The 22,208-nt window shown below is 40.6% G+C and overlaps 1 protein-coding gene across 6 annotated transcripts in view; it reads right to left on the reverse strand.

Annotated features, from left to right (window-relative positions):
- Nucleotides 1-22,208, reverse strand: part of ralgapa2 (Ral GTPase activating protein catalytic subunit alpha 2) — an 85,472-nt gene that overhangs the window by 51,551 nt on the left and 11,713 nt on the right. For 4 of the 6 annotated variants that reach the window (XM_051078028.1, XM_018697789.2, XM_051078027.1 and 1 more), the window contains exons 2-17: nucleotides 19,230-19,340; nucleotides 18,830-18,879; nucleotides 10,988-11,045; nucleotides 9,310-9,353; nucleotides 8,972-9,152; nucleotides 8,663-8,778; nucleotides 7,917-8,055; nucleotides 6,939-7,147; nucleotides 6,216-6,461; nucleotides 5,793-5,975; nucleotides 5,357-5,488; nucleotides 5,038-5,186; nucleotides 4,829-4,940; nucleotides 4,204-4,441; nucleotides 3,506-3,685; nucleotides 374-496 (exon numbers count right to left, since the gene is read on the reverse strand). In XM_051078028.1, coding sequence (XP_050933985.1) covers nucleotides 374-496; nucleotides 3,506-3,685; nucleotides 4,204-4,441; nucleotides 4,829-4,940; nucleotides 5,038-5,186; nucleotides 5,357-5,488; nucleotides 5,793-5,975; nucleotides 6,216-6,461; nucleotides 6,939-7,147; nucleotides 7,917-8,055; nucleotides 8,663-8,778; nucleotides 8,972-9,152; nucleotides 9,310-9,353; nucleotides 10,988-11,045; nucleotides 18,830-18,879; nucleotides 19,230-19,340 — 2,271 coding nt within the window. Of the gene's footprint in view, nucleotides 1-373; nucleotides 497-947; nucleotides 1,095-3,505; nucleotides 3,686-4,203; nucleotides 4,442-4,828; nucleotides 4,941-5,037; nucleotides 5,187-5,356; nucleotides 5,489-5,792; nucleotides 5,976-6,215; nucleotides 6,462-6,938; nucleotides 7,148-7,916; nucleotides 8,056-8,662; nucleotides 8,779-8,971; nucleotides 9,153-9,309; nucleotides 9,354-10,987; nucleotides 11,046-18,829; nucleotides 18,880-19,229; nucleotides 19,341-22,208 lie in introns of all 6 variants that reach the window. The other 2 variants (XM_051078029.1, XM_018697787.2) reach the window with 1 other exon arrangement.

Raw genomic sequence — 22,208 nt, forward strand, 5'->3', positions numbered from 1 at the left:
CAGAGTATTTCAATATTTATTCATTGAAGGAACACCTCAGATTCTAGACTCCAGTCTAATACTATTCCACCAGCACTAACTATGGCCTACACACCTGTAATATCTTACCTGATGTCAATAAAAACTGATCACAATAGGCAGAACAGAGACCGATTTACTGCTGTGCTACTTTATTGGATAGCATTAAATTGTAAAGAGTGCAATAAATAAACTGGCAAGTTTTTCCCTTTTCATTAAGTTACCCAGTTGCTTACATGTAGCTCAGTTAAATCTAATCTAAATACAATCCATATGGTATACAAAGGGTATAATTTCATTAAAGATCGCAGGTGAAAAATGTGGCCAATTAAAGTTCATTTTTGTTTGTATGTACCTGGTAACGTGTCAGACAGTTGTTGGGTGATGTCAGAGGTGCTGCTGCTACGTGGTAGAGGGCTATCCCCGCCTCCCAGCTCCTCCTCTCCCCCACATTCAGACAGCTGACACTCCTCCACATCTGACAGGATCAAAAAGGGCACATAGTGAAACCAGTGCCACAAGACTACGACTACAATAGCAGATATCTTGAAATGGACACAAACTGGGATACTGTATGTCTTGTGTTAGCTTTAAGGGGTTTGCAGACATAGTATAGATGAGGATTTGAGACATTCATGAGTACATCAGGGAGGAACTGGGACATGCACACATGCAATGGTGATGCAGACACACTCTTACTATAGACATTCCTACACAATGGAGGAGTGTCCTAGAAAATTTTCAATTTTTCAATATGTTTAACTCACAAGATAGTCTGAAGTTCCTCTCAAAACATAAACTTCTGCTCCAAATACTGTCACAACATATATAGAAACTGACAGAATATGATAGATAGCAACAAGTGGATGGAAAGGTAGGGTGGAGGTCACAACCACACAAACACATGCAGCTCTCAGAATACACTTTACCTGAGAGTCTGTGAGAGCAAGCAGAGTTACCAGAAGAGATACCAGGCAAGAAAGAGCTCACAGTGTGGAGCAGCATAGGAACACTTTTAGTAGTGGGCAAAGCCTCGTATAGATGAACACAGTTGCTGATTGACTGGCTTCGCTTAGCTTCCATCAGGGGAAGAGAAAGAAGAGGAAAAAGAAAGAGAGCGTGGAAACAGAAAAGAGGTAAAGGGAAGAAGACAGTATTCAATGACAGTAAAGTACAGAATGCTACAAAGGTGCTTCCATTAATAAATACATTCTTGATCAGGAGTAAATAAAGCACTCAAGTGCCAGAGATTGACCTCAGTATGGTCTAATTCAGTGTTGTTCAAATCTGAATATGAACAAGAAAAGACAACTCTAGTATAACAAGACAAATCTTGGAATCTTGGAAAAGATAAACAGGATGAACGGACATGCTTGAAAACAACAACAAACTGTTACCACAATATGTACTGAGTGGGATATAAAACAGCTGAAGAATAAACATGCCAGCAATCTATATTTTGGAGACACTGTTCCCAGATGACCTCAAATATCAAATATCACATATTTCTGTTGCAATTTCTACACTGTAATCTCTCATTCAGCTTACTGCAAATATATGAAACTGGTATATATGTTGTCTGATAAGAAAGAGAAACTGCAGTACAGAAATATCAAACTGGGTTTAATGTCATTTAGAAACTAGATCACTATTACGTACTTACAACAAAAACCACACTGACAAGTTGATTTTTCAACTGGTTCATCAAAGGGATCCATATTAAGTTTGCTTGTTTATTTTATGTGTTTATATTAAAAATTACTATTGGCTAATATGTGGTTAGTTTTTTTTTTTCAACTCACAAATATAGATTTTAGTATCAGCCTTAAAAACACAACATCAGTCAGACTGTAGAGGTGAAGTGACCTTCTACGGCTCATAGCTTCCTTATTTTGTCACTTTACATTTAATAAAACTGGTCTGGAAAATTTGGTGTAGCTTAAATGATCAATTCTTTTTTTTAATTATTATCCCAGAAGCCCCCTGTTGAGAAACATACACAGTGACCTGCTCCCTTGGACTAATACACTTAGTTGTTGGGAGTTTAGGAGACCAAATTAACACAATTGAGACAATTTAGACACAAATTGATGAAGGTAGCATCCCAATAACAGCACAGTGAGAGCTGGTTCAACTGGCTCTCTGTGGCTTTAGAAGCTTAATGAGTACCATTTTTTCCACTATCAAGACAAGATCTCAGAACAATATTAGTTTGTATTTGCATGCATAAGTATAGCCAAGTTTTGACAGTTGTCAATGCTGAGGCATTGCCATTGTGTTTGGATAGCACTTCAGGGTTAATCTCAAAGAGAGCTATGAAAGCGGACAGTTCTATTCTCTGCTTTCAGCACACTTTAATTATGCCTTCCAGTGAGAGAGATACGTCGTCTCTGCTACAGCCCGCCATTTATGCATATTAATGAGCATTAATTACACTCTTAATGAAACTATCAAAAACTGCCATGCATTTGATGTGTGGGCCTTCTCCTGAGGAGTAGGGAGGAGGGCTGTCGGGCCTTTGAAGATCAATGTGGGAGAAATCCAATTAGGCCAAAGAAAGGGAAGGGAATTTGAAGCCGTAGTGTTTAATGTCCATCGTTGCGCACACACAGGTACATATAAACAGACTAATATAATAGGTGCGTAAACATGCATATGAGACACATAATAGATGTGTCAGTGGATGCGCACGCGCACACACACACACACACACACACACACACACACGACACACAAACGCATTCCCACTCCTTCTAAGACTTCAGGCACAAATACATCTGCTCCTAGATCAACAAGCTCGTCATCTCCGTACGTTGGTGGTAATTGGAGAGGCGGAAGGCAAGGGAAAGAGAAGGGATCGTCTCTGCCTTTTATGCTCCACATTAAGATTCTGTCTAGACAAAATTAAGACAAGCAAGACAGGCACTGCAGCTAGTTGCTACTCTACTGCCTTCCAGCTCAACTTATAATTGGCCTGCCACATTCCCATCAGATAAGGGGTGTTTGCAGTGTCTGAATTGAGCTAATGACAATGAGTGTCCAAAGCTGGCCTTTGACATGCCGTCGAGGGATTGTGCTGTATGGCTGCAATCAAGCTGACATGGAAACATGTTGACAGTGGCCAGGGACATATGAAAGAAACAATGGGGGCCATCTGCTAGCCTCTTTGTTTTGGTGTTGGGCTTTTCAGTGCCACCTGGGCTTGTGTACACATGGACATGTCTGAAGGCTTATACTTGCAGTTAATACGTTTGATAAACCCTATGGTCTGACATTTTGCTCCAGAGGGTTATCAGTATTATGTTGTTGGCCCACACAAATCCAGAAGATCAATACAGCGTGGATATATAACAGTATATACATCTGAAGGGTCTTATAAAAGCCACACCTTTGTACTTTATTTTTACCCGCTTTGATGGATTAGTAGTATACAGATAAAACAACAATACTGTTATCACTTTTATTACATTGTATTACAAGTACTTACCAGAGGCCTTCTGTCGGACATTGTTTCGGGCCTTCTCTACACCAGGAGCTCCTGACGTAGTGGCAGAGCGAATCCTCATGGGCTCTTGAACCCCTGGCCCACCCTGCTCCCCTTGGTTTCTCCAACTCAATGAGAAAGATCGTGCCACTGCTGCTGCCTTCTGGGAGTCCTGAATCACCCCTGACATGGAGAGAACACAACATTGAGGATTGAGGTCTCAGTGTGATTTAGCACCAGCATACTCTACTGATATGCAGGACAGTTCTCTGTGGCTATAAGCAATACAGAGTTTATATAGTATAATGGTATTTCACACCTTAGAAAACATATACACACACTTATGTATAGCATATTTAGATCTATGTTCACAAATTGGAGCTAAAAGCTTTACAAAAGCTTTACAACTCAGGTTCTTGAGTAAAAGCTTTGTAAAACTCAACACATAAAACATAGCGCCTATAAACAGTATTTATTTACAATTTTTCATGTTGTTGTGTATTGTTTTAGAATATTGATTCAGTGAGTTATTCAGTACTTATTAAAGTGAATGTGAATGGACACTGATACCTCCAGCCATTACAAAGTGAAATGCAGAAAAAGGCTGAAATGGAAAGTAACCAGAATTCTCTCTCCAAAAGACAGTTTTAATCCTAGCCATCCCAATCCCCAATTTTTTCCCTCCACTCCTCTCCCCTCACCACGTCCTCTCTGCTTCTTTTCCTTCTGTTCACTGAGTTTGTCCAGAGGCAGGTTGGCCATGTCTAGGCCATAAACCGAACGTGCCAGCACAGCCGTCAGTGAGTCCATGATGCTGGCCCACTCTGTCACCAGCTCCTCCCAGCAGGTAAGAGAGGACAGCACTGCCAGCAGCTCGTCCCATAGCTCCCGGGAGATAAATACGCACAGGTTGGCTCGCACCCACGCCACAATGATGGTCTGAATGCAAGATGAGACAACAACAGATGAATTAGCATTGACAGGCAGGGTTGGAGCAAGAAACTCCAGCCCCTGGTAAGATGTGACAACATGAATCTCATGCTGCTACATCTAATTTGGTGTGATGTCTTCTTTCCTTTTTGTTAATAAACACCCACCAGAGACACACATAGTAAATATACAGTAGGTTCCTGAGCAACACGTGCTGATGGCTGCTCATAAGGGAAATTGCATACATTTACATACATTCAGTGTTTTGTAATTGCTAGTGTAATGTGAATAAAAGAGTAGGTGCGGTGACATATACACACTCACTTCTGCTTTTTATGGCATGATTAAAATACCCTGTATATCAGTTCATATAAAACTAAGCATATGCAGACATACCCTAAAGAGTATAGATGCTAAACTTTCAGCAAAGCTGTCTTTTCTTTGGTTTTCCTGTGGCCTCTTCATCACCGCCTCAGTGATCCTCAGCAGTACCTGCAGCATCTGCTCCCTGCAGAACACAGAGTAAAATCAATTCAAATTACATGAGAGTCATGAAGGGATATCTCACAAAAAATGGGGAAAAACATCCAAATATATTTGAATACCATGTCTGTGTATTCATCGTGTGCTCCATGATCATGTGCCGGTAGATGCTAAGAACACCCTTGCACACCTCAACCTGGTTTTCCAGAAGTTTAGGTACATCCTGGCACGGTTCCAACAGGAACACATTGGATGAGTTGGTCAGGAACACCTACACATATTAGTGCATGAAAACACAAAGCAAACAATGAAACACAAACATGAAGTAAGTGAGAGAACAGTAATATTAGACAAAGTGCATACAGTTTAGAGAGTACCAATTCTAATCGCCACATGCTGTGATCGCAGGGTAAAAACACACTTCTGAACACAGAGACAGACCTGTAGTGTGGGCTGGATGCCAGCCTTGATGTCCCTGTTCTGCTCCTCAGTGAGAAAGCCCCGACTGATGGCGCTGCTGAATGAGTAGGTCCTGCCCCAGCTGGACGACCGTCTGTGACCGTGACTCTCCGTCTTGTAGAAGACATGGCAGGTTGGTCAGTTTAGTAGTTATCAGCTAAGACACTACAACAGATACTATATACATTATAGAAAAGAGCTCCCATGTTTGTTAAGAAAAAACATCCTGTGGTCTTAAACTGTAAATCTCAGCTGTTTTGAGATTACCATAGTGGTTTTAGTTTACGACAAAAGTTTTAACATCAAATAAGTACACAAAGCCATTACACTGCACTGCCAATCACTTTTGGACCCTTTTACTATATAATGATCAGTCACAAAATTAGTATATATGAAAATATGCATTTATTCTTTTTACCTGTACATGCATGCTGTTTGTCTCTGTGGTGAGTATCTGTCCAGAGCTGTCATCCACTTCATCTTCATGGGTAGTTGTGTCAGGCTCTGTCATGAAGCTGGGTTTCTCCTGTAGGATCCACTTCCTGTACACTTTGATTACCTTCCTGGTTGCTGATGCCTCACAGGACGGCAGCAGAAAAGCCTTAGGAGGGAGAACATGGACTTTTACTTGTAACTAATTGAGTCTTTTGAATAGTTTTAAAGGGTGGTTGGTTTGTAGGAAGGATATTCAAGTTATGTTAACAAATGGCCAGCAGAGGGCAACATTACACATGTTATCACATCCAGCTGGCTAGATCATGACTCACTATGAAAACTATAAAAGAGCTACAGTGAACTTAATTTTTACAGCAAGAAATATTGCTTGGTGAGCCCACTGTACCTGGTGGAAGACCTCATTGACAAAATTCACATTGTCCCTGGTGGACAGCAGGATGGCATGCACCATGTCATAGACATAGCGGTGCTCCTCCTCAATGCTACACAAACTGGAATCGCTGGGCCGTCGATCTGACAGTGTGCTGCTGTTGGAGTGGCTCTTCTCAGGCTCCCCTGCTGGTCCATTCGTATCCCCATCTGATGTCTTATCCTTCTCCTTCTCCTGGCTGCTACTGCCTGCAGTGACAGTCTGGCCACCATGGAGAGACGGTGATTAGTGAGAGTTCCTTAGTATGCTACGGGGCTGCCTACTCACAGTTAAATAATTGGTCACAAGAGTCTCATTGACTAGAAATTCCTTTGTTGATTAGTTGTACTTTGTGGTTATTTTTTATAAGGAATGGGCTGCTGTATCAATCATATCAATCAGTATAATCATAATAATATTAATTTAGCATTTTATTCTCCTCGGTCTCTTCTCATGATTCCAGTCCCTGGATTTACCGTTATGCCAAGCAAAACAAGAAAGTTGCAACAAAGTCAGTTGCCACTTTACTTAGTACAACTGGCTAAAGCTAATGTGATGAAGGATGTTGCTCCCAGCTATCTTTATACAGATAGAAGTGCTCAGAGGTTTTGCTGCAACAATACACTCATGACAGATCTACCTCCTTCCTCCTAAATGATCGTCTGAAAAAAATCAACAGAAGGGCACTGTCCGGCTCACCTGGATGAGTTTGGGAATGACCTCGTTGCCGTTCTTGGCGCTCTGCGCCACAGCAGCACTGCTGACATACTTCTTCTCCAGGAAGAAGGTGACCAACCAGGTGATGAAGGCCACACGGGGTGCCAGGTACTGATCCCTGGTGCAGAAGGTGCTCTCATTGTTCCGGGTCACTGGCACATACAAGGGTTTTGGTCTGTGGTGGGGGAGGTCTGATTGAGGAAGAGTGGAAAAGTGAAAGAAGAATAGAGGATGGTGACAGAGGGATGGTTAAACAAAGAACACAAGGAGGAGAGCAAGAGAGAACATCAACTCCAACTCCTGACTGTAAAGGTATTTAGAGTTTTTCCAGCTGAATCACACAGTTCACTCAACCATGAAGCCTTGAAAACTGAACATTAAGTTTATCACTTGTTGTGCTTTTTTCTTCTAGAATCAGTTTTTGAGGGCCCATTTCACAACGGCACACATCCTACATACATGCATAAATCATACACCTTCTCTCTCAACAAAATACATTTGTTTGTAGTTCAACTTAAATAGTTACCACATTTTCAACTTTTTCTTTTATTAGAATCAATTTCTCAGTGGGCAGAACAGTTCCACCTGAATTATTTTACTAATTAAAAAGCCTCAAAGGATGAATATTGTTTAAATTTGTTTATTCCTTTTACTTGTTACCTGCTCAGATAATTTTACACTAACTTGTTATTTTCTTTCTGTGTGACCTAGTGTTACTGTACGTGTAGATGTCTGCAATGAGAGCCTGCAGAATGAACTGTATCACATATGGAGACTAAAAATATGTCACTTTTCTGAACAGAAATGTTACCCATCACATAAATGTAACATACCAGACATGTCAAACTTGAGACTTTACAACCCAGATAACAGTCTGCAAGTACAGTGTGTGTACCTTTGCAGTAACAAACTCACTTTGAAAAGGTTTCTGCACAAAGGCAAATATGTATGTCAGCTTACCTAATAAAGGCTTGTAGAGGTTTGTGAGTTTGGTGAAGGAGGGGAATAAATGTGGAAGGTAGTACTTCTTGAACAGGCTGAAGAGAAACCTGAAGCCTGTGTTCTGGTTCTCTTTGTTCTTCCATTCTAAACTGGATGCCTGGCAGACAGACAGCACAAAGGCAGAGAAGGTCAGGCTACAGGGAGAGGAGATGGTTCCAACATCACTCAGACAGTGACAGTATATTGTTTCCAGCACAATAGTTTGAAGGTTCCTCTAAGAAACAGTATATAGAGGGAAAATGGTCTGGGCAAGGTACACATAGGATTAAAAGACTTCAACTTTACACACTTTACAACTGATATGGTACTTTTTTTATCATGCTGTTGTACACAACAGGGATTACAAACTACCTGACAACACATTCGCTGAGCAACAAAAATAATTATTTTCTATTTACAGGTGACGTATTTTTCCCATAATTATCAGTGTTCACATTTCAAGTCCCCATGAAATTTATGGACCTCCCAGCAGGTTACTGTCAAATTTAAACAGCTAAAAAGGATATGGATCAAATCACACCTATTGTGCCAATATGTGTTGCTATCATGTGCAACCTTGCACTACAATATAACTCGGGCCACTGGGACCACCTCATACTAACAAGGTATTCAGTCAAAATTTGAGATTCAGTTATGATAACCACATTATAGCTGCAGCTGGTAAATAGTTGCATAGTCCTTTTCCCAGTACAATTAGTTAGTACCTGAATGACCATGTACTTGAGCAAGGTTTCAAGGATGTAACAGGTCTGGTCATCTGCAACTTTTTCTCCCACAACAGCTGGAACAAGCGGGGTAATCTCCTCAGGCACCACTTTTGCTGCTCAGAATGACAGACACAAAGATCTGAATTAATGTAGGAAAACAAGAGTTCTCCACTAAAACGGAATATAAACTGCACAAACCAATATCAATTTAGGATGCTTTTAGATGACCTCTATGATCATCCTCATCACATAAATGTTACAGAATCTATGCCATTGTAAATGTGCACATGCGTATCCCTGACTCACCATCAGGGGGGTTGGAGAAGGGGTTGTAAATGATGGTGTCAAGGGTGCAGGGCCCTCTGGAGGAGGGCACAGCAGGGAATCCTGGCACCAGGCAGGCAAAGATAAGGAACTGTTCCTCAGCACAGTTGTCCCTCAGGGCCTGCAGCCACAGTAGGAAAAGACGGATCCCCTCACAGCGGATCTAGACAGAAGGACATTGGGACATATTAATAGATAAACACAAAAAAGCTAATTTTAACAGTCTGTATATACACACATACAAACCCAAATGTGACCTGCAGTGTAGCCAAATTTCTGAGCTAGAAAATGCTGATTTTTCTGATCTTGTGGCACAGTACCTTGAATGAATTTCCAGTGTGTAGAAGCTTTTTCAGAATAGAACCTGAAAGAAACAATACAAAACAAAAAAACACTTTGTCAAAGACTTTTGCAATCCAAATATTCAACACAAGTCCCCTTCACAACAAGCAGAGCCACAACAAACAACACAAAGCTGAAAGCAGGGACCTGCTTGTCATCTCCACTGACACAAATTGACCTTGATGGGTGGTCCTGACAAGCTAGTGGGGAGAGTGGCAAGGATTCACATTTTCCTGATGAAAATTAACATCAGTTGGCAGCGACATGCATTCATGAAGGCAATCTGGTTCTGCTGTAATCAAATGAGACATTGCTCTGATTGCTAAATACCTTGGGCGGAAGAGGTCTGTGTGTGTGAGTCAGAATGTGCACTTGACAGCGTGCAGGCAACACTATTCTTATGAGGACACTGTGGGCTATGAAGAAATTTTGGCAGGTCCTAATAGTGATTTTAAATTTAGGATTAAGGTTACAATCAGAATTATGTTAGGACAAAAGTAAAGCTGTTTAAGTCTTAATCAAGAAGAACTTTAACTGAGTGATTTGGCATATTTAAGTGGTAGCCATGAAGACCTGGCTGAGTTCTTCAAAAAGTATAACAAAGCCTGTTTGCATGTGAGTTTACAAGTGAGTATGTCTGGTGCTTTCATTATTCTCCTCTCAAAGGATTAAATCAATAACATTTCTATGTTGCTCACATAAAGGCATAAAGGAATCCTTTCACAGGTCTTGGGCTCAGGACAGAAGGAATTATAAGTAAGCAGGCAAAGGATGATAAAAGGTTTGAGGATTTTCTTCAGCTTTTAATGGTCTGTGTCAAATGTCTGTGACCTTGCAATCCTCAGCTAAAAAAAAAAAACACTAAAAGTCATTAATGCCATTCCTGACCTACACTATCCACCATAAGGAATTTATTAAAGGAAACTAAAATGCTTTCAGCAATTCTATTGTAGAATGTGATAAAAAAATATGTGAAGGAAAAGTTATCTTTGGAATTCAATTAAAACTCAGGTATGGCGAAAAGCTATCCAGTCACCACCACACATTCTTCAGAGCAGAAGTACATAGTGACAGCACAGCATCTTGACTAGTGACACATGAACTGATGAATGGCAAAGAAAATTCGGTGAGTTCAGGAAAAGGCCAAGAGGCAGCTTTAAACCTGCGATGATTTGTTGGCCAATGACCGACAAAAAAAGTGAAATTGTCTGGGGCATCCACCCCCAAGATGAGTCCTGATATTTGGAATTACAAGCCTGAGGGGAGGGCCAATCTACAACAGTGATCTAGACCCAGACTGTTTAGCTGCCAGCGGCTGACAAACAACAGTTATAATTGAGGTTATCGCTTCTTGCAAGGGTTTTCCTTTTTCGTGTGGGACTGAAATCATGCCAGCATAATTCAATTACTTATTTGCATTTCAAATGAAGTGCTCATTTGCATTTCCCATTTACATCCCCTTCTAAGACTAATTATTTTCTCTTCATTATGGAAGGCTGAGGCATGGTGGTGGTGACTAAAAAATGTCACCACCACCATGTGTATCTCAGAGGTTACAGAAGCATAAGGAGGAAAGACAAAAACACAGCCCATAACTACCTGTCAGGTAAAGAATTTAAGGTAGTGCAGTATTTCATAGTGGTTATCAATACCTACCTATACTGTGAAACTGCCATCGGTTGTAGATTTTTTCAGGCAGAAGTTGTAGAATTTTCTGATGAAAAATAGAAAAAGCAATGATTAGGTTAAATAAATGATACGTTATTAGAGACTGGTACATTCCATCATATAGATGGCATTAGGTTACATGGTAGGGCCTTTTCTCTTCACCATTCACTTTGCTGAAGCATTCTTTAAGCAAGAACCAACACAATGACCAGCTGAATAGCTGAAACTATTTCTCAGTTATTTGAATAGAAAGAGGAAAAAGAAAAACAGCCTTTTTTTTCTTTTCCTGACATCTCATAGATCAAACAAATAATCAATTAATTAAGAAAATACTCTGTAGATCAAGAGATAATGGAAATAATTGGTAGTTACAGTCATGTTATTTTTATCTAATTCCAAAATAAAAGCAGAGGGAGGAAACAACAACTGACTTTGCTTTGGTAAGTGTCACTGTTTGACCAAAGCAGTATACACTTAAGGAATGCAACATCCTTGCCCTTTCTTTCCACTTGGCCTGGCATGCCTGCAGATCCCTGTGACACAGGACAGCACTGAGAAATGTCATCACCTCGCCAACAACCGCTTTACAACTCAATTAGGGCGCCCTAACCTTTCAGCAGCCTATCATTATTCTTGAATGCAGCGACAGGTTAACTGGGTCCCTCTGGAGAGATGAAAAAAGGCAGGGGGGATGGCTGATGTGTGTGTGCGCGTGCATGCATGGCTAGTTAATAGTCAGTGCGCTGTGAGCAGTTGATGCCCCAATGGCTCACTTCTCATCAAATCCTAATCACTGACCCAATAAGACTTCATGATTACAATGTAGAGGTCAAGTCTGTCCGTTACTGTGTTACGTATGCAGCTCTGACCCACTCAACCAGCCAACCAACTCTGGTCAGCATGATAAAAAGCTCAACTGCCCTGGAGAGTGAGAAACACAGGAAAGAGAAGGATACAGAGCTTGATAAAAAATGTGAATGACAGAGCTACAAAGATTAAGTCCAGCTGCAGAAGTGTTGCAGCAGCAAGTGAGAAAAAACAAGACATCATTTCATAGCATAGGAGGAGAATAAAACTGCCAAGTGTCATCTTTTATAATCTCAAGGATTCTTTGCTTTGTTGACGGAACAAGGCTTATGAAGATTAAATTATTTAATAAATGAAACTGAAGTTGAATAACTTTGAGTGAATATGTGTTAAGTGGATTATAAAAAGAAATTTGTGATTTTCAGATTATATATTTCATATGTCATATACATGTTAGTTTAATTAAACTGTTTCAGATGACCAACTGATCATGTGCTGTTGCAAAATCTTCATATTAGTGCAATAATATTGCTCTGAAAGAAGGGATATGATGACATTTTGTTGTCCACTGCTACGCTACACTATGAGTAATCTTGTGTTTTGAGTGTCTCAGTTTGTCAACAACAGCCTTCTTCCCTTGTCATCCTCAATCTTTAACTTTCCCTTCTTGTCCTCTGAGAGTAAATCCCTGTCATTATCAGTGACAGTAGAGATACTGAAAGACATACATCACTTTAAGGGTGAGCTGAATGACTATCTGTGCTGCTCAACTTCCCTCTGATCCACAGATGTGATGATATGCGTGTACAGGCGTGAGGCTGCACCTTGCTATTGATCCCACATGGGATTATTACATCTCCGTACAGGCTCTGTACTGGCCTCCACCACTCTGTCTCCTTGGCGCAGCAGACACATTATGCTGGGCAGTAACACAGCAGGGTAGCCTGCTTAAGCCTTTCCCTGTGTGTGTGTGTGTGTGTGTGTGTGTGTGTGTGTGTGTGTGTGGACACAATAACACCATCTCTCTCTCTCCTTACAGAGCACCAGGAAGGGAGAGTGGGAATGAGATGGAGAAGCTAGCTCAGAAAGACTCCCTGTGGAGCTGGAATGGCGGCTGCAACAATGAGGAATTTACTGGCTGATACAAGGCGAATGCAGAGTCTGCTGGACTAGAGGTTGGTGGAGTTACTCTAATCTGCAGCCATACTCCAGCATAAAGATGGGGGCATTACTGTGGTACAACAGCCGCCTTAACACATTTACATGATCCGCACTTAGGTTTCCAGCCGCAGGGCCTGAACATGACACAGAATACACTTCTCCCAGAGGTGGTCTACAAGGGCTTTTAGATGGCATCAATAGACATTCAGGACTCTCAGAAGAAATGCAGTCCTTTACATATTGTTCAGGTTTTTGATGAGATGATTATAAGAACAATGAAATCACCAGAGTCAAAAACAATGGAGACACAAAGCATGAACCTAACACAATGCAGATACAGTAAAACTGTACATGCAGAAAATGACCAGTGTCAAAACAATGACAAAACAAAGGGAAAACGTAAATCGTAAAACACAGTAAACTGTATAGAAAGTATAGTGAAATACTGTTCTCTCTTTGCATTATGGCAGAGCATATTCAGCCTACCAAAAGACAACAAGTCCCTGAAGCTACAATGACTTGCTGGCCTCATACACAGTTTAAGCAGAGACACCTGCTTTGTTTGAAATACTTTTTAAGGTAGTGCCAGTAGGACAGTGTAGACCATACCAGGCTGCTTATTTACATGCTAACCAAATTTCTTAGCTTGCCCTCATTATTTGCTGGTAAAGGCATTGGTTAATACAGGCTAGTAAAGTATTTGTCATGTATAGTAACCTAAGAATATCATACAGTTTAAAGCCTAAGGCACTTTGAATTATATTCTAGAAATATTCACCAAAATATCCATCAAGTATGAACATAGTAAAGAGATGTTTTCATTCTCATTCTCCTCTGTAGCCAGTGGGTGGCAGCAGAGGGCAACCAAACTCCCTCTCTGGCTTCTCAGTGCCAGTTAGCTCAGCCATCAGGCTCAGGTTCCTCTTTGCCCTATGTGGAAGCCAAGCTGCGGCAGGCTTCCTCCAGGACCATCATGACATTATTTTCATGATTACACACAAATAGTTTTGGACAAGTGAGTCATGCTAAATCACATGTTAAAAAACTACACATTTATTGAAAGAAAAGCATCTGTAAAATGTTCATAAATCTGTGTTCTTGCATGTGACAAAAAGTGTTATCTGTAGAATGTACAGCAGAAATGCAGCAGTTCAGGTCTGAAGGCTCAGGAACAGGTTAAACATAGCAAAGAGTCATTTACTCAGTCTGTCCCATATGCAAACCCAAGATACACTTAGTAAATTTGCATTTATGCATTAACCAATAATCACCTGCTGCTGAGCTGTCAGTCATAACTAGCACTAAAGAGGAATGAAGGAGAAAAAGAAATCACTTAGCTAAATGGCCCTGGGTTAATTTCTCAGACACGTTAGCCAACATGTAGAGGAGAGTTTCAGTTGATGTGTATGAAGAAGAATATGATGCCATTACGCTACGCAGAAAAGACAGGACTGTTGATGGTTGTTTATGATACAGAATGACACTGTGTTATTAATTACCAACTTTCTAATTTCTGGCCATTTACACAAATGCTGCTTAAAAAGGAGCATAATTTGTATGTGTGGCATTTAAATGAACATCAGCCACAATCAATCCTCTGTTTGCCATGAGCTGTGGCAGGTGGACAATAATATGATTCAGTCCTCCTTAACATGGTCTTCCTTTTTAAATGTTAGGTTCCTGACTTAACTTGGCAAATTGTTTTTGTAAACAGTAATATCTTGCTCCCTTTCCCAGTGTGTTTCTGGTGGGTCTGCTGTGGATCTCCTTCCATTTTTGATCTCATGTGATCATCTTGGGTAAATAAACTCAGTCCAAAGCCTCTGATTTTCTCCAGCTTTCTAAAAGATGGCAGAATTACCATTACCCCTGATCTGGGTTAAATTCAGTTATCCATCAAAAAATAAGGTAAACTCTTTTTAAATAGACAGATTTATCCAAACAAGGCAAACCAGTAAGTCATGGCTCAAATCTAAATGGGGGTGTGGTGGGGGTGGGTTCAGAGAGGATGGCAAGGGGAATTCAAAATGCTGAGTCAGGTCCGGATGACGGACGGCAGGACGGGTCATAGTGAGGTCACATCCTGGAGTGAAAGTGGACATGAACAGACTTCCTTCTGAGTTTTGTTGGTCCCAATGCTGTCCCTTAACCTGTCCCACAACCTCTGTGGCACCAGGATCGAACTGCTTTCAGACAGCAAGAGGTCATCTACAGTCATATGGGAGTAAACAAGCTAGAGTCCCTGAGGCTTGAGAATCAGTACTGAGAACAACAAAAATAGTCTCCTTAAAGCAGAAAGTTACTCTTTCCAGTTTCTCTCCTATATTACACCTACTTCCTGTGTAATTGGTGTTTTTCTACAGCAGGTTTTCTGTACTTGGTTGTAAAACAGCAAGAAGTGACATGAAGGCGATCAGAAAGAATGCATTTTGATTCCAATTCAATATAGAAATGGTTGCCAAAGGGAGGCAGACATTATCCAAGTGACAAGGACATTGTCTTACACATCTGCCAAGTGTCGATCCTTGAAAACTCTTTTTGCAAACACAGGAACACAAACCATTATAACCCTAAATGAATAATCAATAGGTCTGTGTCAGCATTGTATATCTGGGCATAACTGCTAAAACTCTGTATAGTTAAATCTGGACCATGAGCAAGCAGCAGGCCTGAACCAACTTCTCAATTAGACTGAGGTCTGGATTGGACCCTTGCCACTTAAAGACATTAAGATTTCTGTTTTTAAAGCTTGGGTTTTAGCTTTGGGGTCATTGTCATGCTGGAAAATACTTTGTCCAAGCTGCAGTTATGCTTCACACAGCAGAAGTTTTTCCTCCAGACTTTAACCCTCTGCTTTCACAAACCCTCCAGGGATCCGATTGCAGTGAAGCATTCCCAGAGCATGATGCTGCCACCTCCTTGCTGATGACAATGGAGTGTTTCTCACCATGCTGCTTCATAGTGGTGCTGGTGTTTCTGCCAATGTGTTGTTTGGGTTACATCAAACACAACATTTAGTAAGATGGCTACCTTGATTTAGGTCTCACCAGACCATGATGGGAAACCTTTATCTGCTGGTGAGGTACCCGGGCAATAGCTGCTATATGAACAATATCTTTCACCTCAGCCATGAACCCTGTAGGTCCGTCAGAGCTACCAAAGGCCTTATGCTGACACTCAGATCTTCAGCTGTACAATACTCTTCATTTTCTAGAATTGAGCTTATTATAGCCTGAGGGGTTTCTAGCATTGTGCAAAATTCTAATTTTCTTTTCACAGGAATTGTTGCCAAGGAATGATGCAGTTTCATATACAAGGGTATTTAACTTACAGTCACACCTTGTTTATGCACAGGTCTCTGATGAACATATGCCACTTCTCAAGACCAGTGATTTAGGTGCATCATAGACAATACAGCATTTCTGCATTTAAAAAAAACCTACACAAAAAATACACAACATTTTTATAATATTAATAGGTCAATACTTAATTAAAGTTACAAAAGTACTGAATAATTCTGTTGCTTAACTCTTTGTGTGTTAAAAAAAAAAACACATAGGGTATAAGATTAGCAATCTTGCATTTTCAGCAATGTTGTTACATTCTCACAGAGATCAGGTCTCCCATCTGTCAGTCCTGGTGCAGCATCACAAACTACCATGGATGCCTCTGTGACAGCAGACACAAAGAAATCCTGGAGGGGAATGGCGATGGCTGGTGGTGGTGGCGGCAGTGGGGGTGGGGTGTTCAGGCAGAGTTTAGGGGGAGGGACAAAAGATTACCCCTTCTAGATATACATTACTCAAACAGGCTCGGTATGGGGATCATACTCCCCCACAGCAACCCACGGAAAAAGGGGTCACATACCTCATCATGACAGTGAAGTAATCCCCGTACAGCCAGCTCAAAGCAAACACACACACTGGAGACGTGTACTGTATATGTCAGCCAGATTTGAATGCAAGGAGGGACTCAGGTGATGGAGAGTGTGAGAGACCATATCCCTGTCTGCCTGGAGAGATGAGGACATAACTGTGGCTTTCCAGGGAAATTACTCCACAGAATAAGAGGGGCAGCGATGCTGAGCTTTCTGTTCTTCTTAACCTGTCATAGAGCATTAAAGTATGTCGCAAAGCACAGACCCGCAAAATGGCTTTTGTCCCAGCAGCTATTTATTCATAGCTACTCTATACACCGCTCTGAGGCTTGTTGGACAAAGGCTGCTGGGGCTTATGTCCTGGTTGGTTGACTTCTGTGACTAAAACAAATGATACACATTTATGAGAAGCATTATCCTGTTAAGAGAAGTTTGGATTTATGGTAAAATGCCTCAAATTTCAATTCAGCTTAAGCTGTAATTTACTGGTACAGAACAGATAATGATTACAATGCACAATTAACTTGTTAATCTTTTATGCATTTGTTATGATACATATTAGTAGTGCATGTTTGTGAGCACAAATGTATCCATTGATATGACCATGTATGATCCAACGTGCCTAATCCAGTATGGCATAAAAGAGAAAGTCCGCACGGTGTAGCAGAGCTCAGGATCAAAGCAACCCTGTATCTGTCCTGTACACACCACTCAAAGCAAGCTTATCTTTTCAGTGCACGGGTAAAAGCACACGTCGTCACAGGCAGGGGCTAAAAGGGGACAAATGAGGGTTAAGCTGCTTTCAATATTAGTTCTTTTTTGAAAGATGACTCCATAAATATGTAGCAGCCATGAATCCAGGCTTTATTTACAGGTCAGATGACTGACTGTGGACAAGCAGGGAGGCTGTCTTCGTAAGGAGCAGAGAAAACTGGAGTCTAGTGAGTTAGTTTTCTTTTTAACAGAGAGGGAGCACCAATCTTAATGAGATTTTTTTTATCATGACTAGACTAATTTACCTTTCAAATAGCAGGCTAAAAAACAAGCCTAAATTCTACATAAGATTGCCAACCTGAATGACTATCAGCAAACAATCAAACAAACTGCATATAATGCACGCTCTAAAATGTACTACTTTGCACGTAATGCATCAACCAGACAGGAGCAAAAAAGATGTAATGTGATTATATGAAAATAGAGCCCAAGTTGCATTAGATTTTCCTGACTAGCAAATTAGGAATCCACAGTGAAAGACAGACCACAGCTGTGTCTGGCCCGTTGCTACCGTAACAACCTCATGAATTGGTCAGTGGGCCTGAATCCAACGTCATCTGTGCTGTTTTAGCTGGAGTGACTTACTCTATGTTGGACATAATGCAAAGAACACTCCCACACACAGCTCCCAAGTGATCAGAAAAACTAGGACAAGATATACTGAACAAAGAGGTACAAACAGACTGCCCCCCATTTTTTTTTTTGATTTGCTGCCATCCTTACAACCCTGCCCTGAGCAAATGTAACTGGAGAGCACACTGTTTGTATTGGAAACTGGAGCTACCTTTGCAGTCAGGTGGGAAAACAAGGTAGGGGACTTTAACCTCCATGTGCAACATAAGAGTGTTCAGAAAAACAGAGGGAGGGGCTATAGAGCCAACAATGCTCCACACACAGAGAAATAAGACATACCTCCTCTGATTTGTATATACACCTACTATAGGTTTTAAAAACAAGAAATGAACTGAACTCTCTCCCACAACCTGTCAAAGGCTGGAAAATTAGGCTTTTTTCATCTGCAATTTCTCCAATCTCCAATTGATTTCCAGGCTATTTAAGGCAAATTCAGGAAGTAACTAGGGTATGCAGTGAGGCACCATGGAAACTGTGGTTCCACCCCAGAGTTCAGCAGTAAACAGGTTGAGGCTGCAGCAGCTATCAGCAGAAATCAGAGACGGAGACATCAGCGCAGAAAAAGACAAATGACTTACTTCAAAAATAAAGAGGATAGAGTCCAGCTCCTCCCTTTGAGATTTGTTCCCTGAAAACACAAGGAAAGTACTTAGGTTTTAAACACATAACCCAGAGATACACTGCATTAGCTTCATCAATAATGTAACAATAATATGGGCCACTTTGCAAACACTCATTCAAAGGAACTTGTGTTACCATGAAAGCATACTCCCAGTGGGAACAAATCCCCATACAGATGACAGTGTTGTACTGGTTATATTGAACATAAGCAGAAATTGTTCTGTGATGGGCTTATGCTCATTGCTCTGTATATGTGGGGCAGAAACCCTCGCCGTAACACACACCATAAGGAGCAGGGAGAAGGTTAATTATTGAACAACTACTCAGTGTGCAGTTTAAAGAAAGGCTTGTGCTCACCTTTTTGTTTTAAGTTGCTTTCCAGTGTAATGAAATTTTCATAGAAGATAAAATAAATCTGAGAACAGTTGCTCTCGAAGAATGCCTTCAATTCACTCTTGTCAATGATATCTGTAGGAAAAAAAAAGAGAAACACTGTCAATGACATCTTGAATGAAAAAAGGACATTATACCTTGTTTTTTAAGATGCACCTTAAATCTGGATCTGGGCAACTGTGACATGAAATTTAAATGTCTTTTTGTCTTGAATTCAGATAATCATAATATTATTGTATAGCCTGCATTTGTGTTCTCCTTGTCATACATTGTATTACAGGTTAGATATACAAGACAACTCATTTAACTAATTTAAAGAAACAATGAATGATCCTACTAGTTTGGTCATAATGTCAATTTTGCTGAAGATTTTCTTTCTCAGAATATCTTTTCAACTATTCAGTACCACCAAGAATTATCAAAAAACTATTGTCGTGTTAAAATGACATGGGCCAATATTTGATTGTGTCACTATTGCTCAGCTATACCAGGATCTATCCATAAGTCAAGGTTTGTTGTATCTTTTGAATGTCTTTCTTTAACTAAAAAATGTTACCCACACTATTTGCTGTCTTTTTAATTCAAAAGTGACAATGTTCAAATCACTGTTGCACATGTGACCTTCTACTTGTTCCCCATTTTTCACACTACATCTGTTTTACATCAAGGCAACTTGCTTCACTTCCTTGCCCTGTGTAACTTCACCCACCTGTAATCACAAGTGGAATTATGACAGGCTTTATGGATGTGTTGAAAACAACTTTGCCACCCGATCTGATCATTTCACAATCCTTGTGGAAGTGCAGAGATTTCTAAAACATCCCTCTTCTGCTTATGATGCAATACAGTACAACTGATTTCATTTGAAAGAGAAGCATAACTTAAGACTTCATGTATGAAAGCACAAATCTTTAGACACAAACTCACATCTATGTGCCATTGACCGCTGACCTTCAGCTCTGGTATGGAGCATATTCCTGCTGACCTATATACTGCTCCACAATATGCTGAATACTGTTGACTAGCAGAGTGTGTTTCATTCCCAGGATTTTTTGGCTCTTTTAGTAGAAGCCAAAACATGACTGAAAGTGCAATCAGTAAATATATGTTTGTTGTTCCAGACTGAAGGACAATTCACATTTTCCTCAAAAGGTTTTTTGTCTCCATTTAGGATGTTAGTTTCTCATCTCAGCCTGGGTGAGTATTGGGATTATCTCACATGGTCTTTTGGATATATAGAGGGATGGTCTGGATTGAAGCCAGACTGAGGTACGTTGATAGCCACACCAGCTAAGGCTGCAATAGTTATTGAGGGAAATAGGTGGTACACGTGTACAGTCACAAACAGACTGGCACTGACAAAATCCCACATTCATGTAATGAACCCCTTTGATTTCCCATACTTATACATCCGTGGTAATGAGATAGGTCTGGACTGAATAATCAAATATATGCCAGGAGGAGTCCTGGCACAATAACAGCAATTAAGGTTCACCTTCTGCTGCAATTCTCCCTCAACCACATGGCAAACTGGAAGCAGTCCGGCTCATGCAGAGTGCTGGAATTATGTGGTGTGAGACAAAGACTCAGTCTGAATTGTCTTTACCCTGGGATTAAAGAAAGGATAATGAAGATGTATGATGGGAAGAAAAGCAAAGGTATGACTGGCTTTAGTTTTCAGCCTTGAAACAGCAAGGCTTCATCTGGGGATCTGAGGAAGACAACCGGCTCTTTGTAAGCAAGAGGTCTAAAATTTAACAAGGGTTTTGATCCAGCTGTGCCTAAACAGCGATCAATAAAATCTTAAAAACACATCTAAAACTCACAGATAACCAGAGACTAATTCCACATTGAAAAATGTATAATTCTGTAGATCTTGACACTCTGCACACACACACTCTTACACACAAAGAACACATACAGTGCTCAAACTCCACCTCTCAAAGAAAGCAACACTTCATTAAAAGCTTGCCCCTGGCATGAAGCTAATCACATCTGCTAAATTCACGAGTACAAACACTGAAACATAAGTGCACACTTTCACGCACATTGTGGGCCTTACGGAAAACTTTAATAGTAAAAGTAATGATTGTCCATGCAACAATTTACAGTCTCACAGCCGCTGAAAAATGTAATTCTCCCGTCTGGTCCGAGCTGCAACAGCCAACACCAGAGGCTGTGGATGCAAGTGTTGAAATAAAACTCCTGTGGTGGCTAGTATTTGATCTATCTTTTTATCTTTTTCAGAAACAATGAAGATACTGGTTACTTCTCACCCAGTGTTGTTAGTATTGGTATCTTTGGGTTTATCTCTGAGCTGGCAACATCAGCTAAACTAGATAGCTTGTCTTCAGTGTAGGCAGCTGCAATGATAAGCTGCCCTGCTGTACCAAAACAACACTCCTGGCTGAAAATCCCATGGGCCATTATACTAGGAGTGGTGTGCAGTCAAGTGTGGAGAATGGACTAGAGCTTACACCCAGACAAACACCTCTCAAAGACAAAAACTACTACTCTATGGCAAAATGTGGCTAAAATTTTTCTGAATTTTACAGGTACAAAAGACTTTATTTTGGTTTAGTTTATTTGTTTGTTTTTTATTTTTTTATATTGTCATGGCTGTTGCAAACATAAAAACGGCTTTTAAAAAGTTGTTTAGTTAATAAGAATCAGAAATGTGACCCAAATATTCTGCTGGGGGGGTGGGTTCATAAAGCTCAGGAAGACAGAGGAAGAGGAGAGAGGATGAGAAAATTTGGAAGATGCTAAGGTCAATGTGTCTGTGTGTTGTTTATGACAATGCATGACATGTTTATCATGCATATCAGAGAGTGGGCTGCTGTCAGGAAAAAGCATGTTTAAGTCAAATTACAGCTGACTTGCTTAATGCTTTCACATTAACCAAAGTCCCTCAGACAACAGGCAAAGAACAGCTTTGGCCTG

This window comes from Lates calcarifer, linkage group LG19 (assembly GCF_001640805.2).
Source record: "Lates calcarifer isolate ASB-BC8 linkage group LG19, TLL_Latcal_v3, whole genome shotgun sequence".
Classification (NCBI taxonomy): domain Eukaryota; kingdom Metazoa; phylum Chordata; class Actinopteri; family Centropomidae; genus Lates; species Lates calcarifer.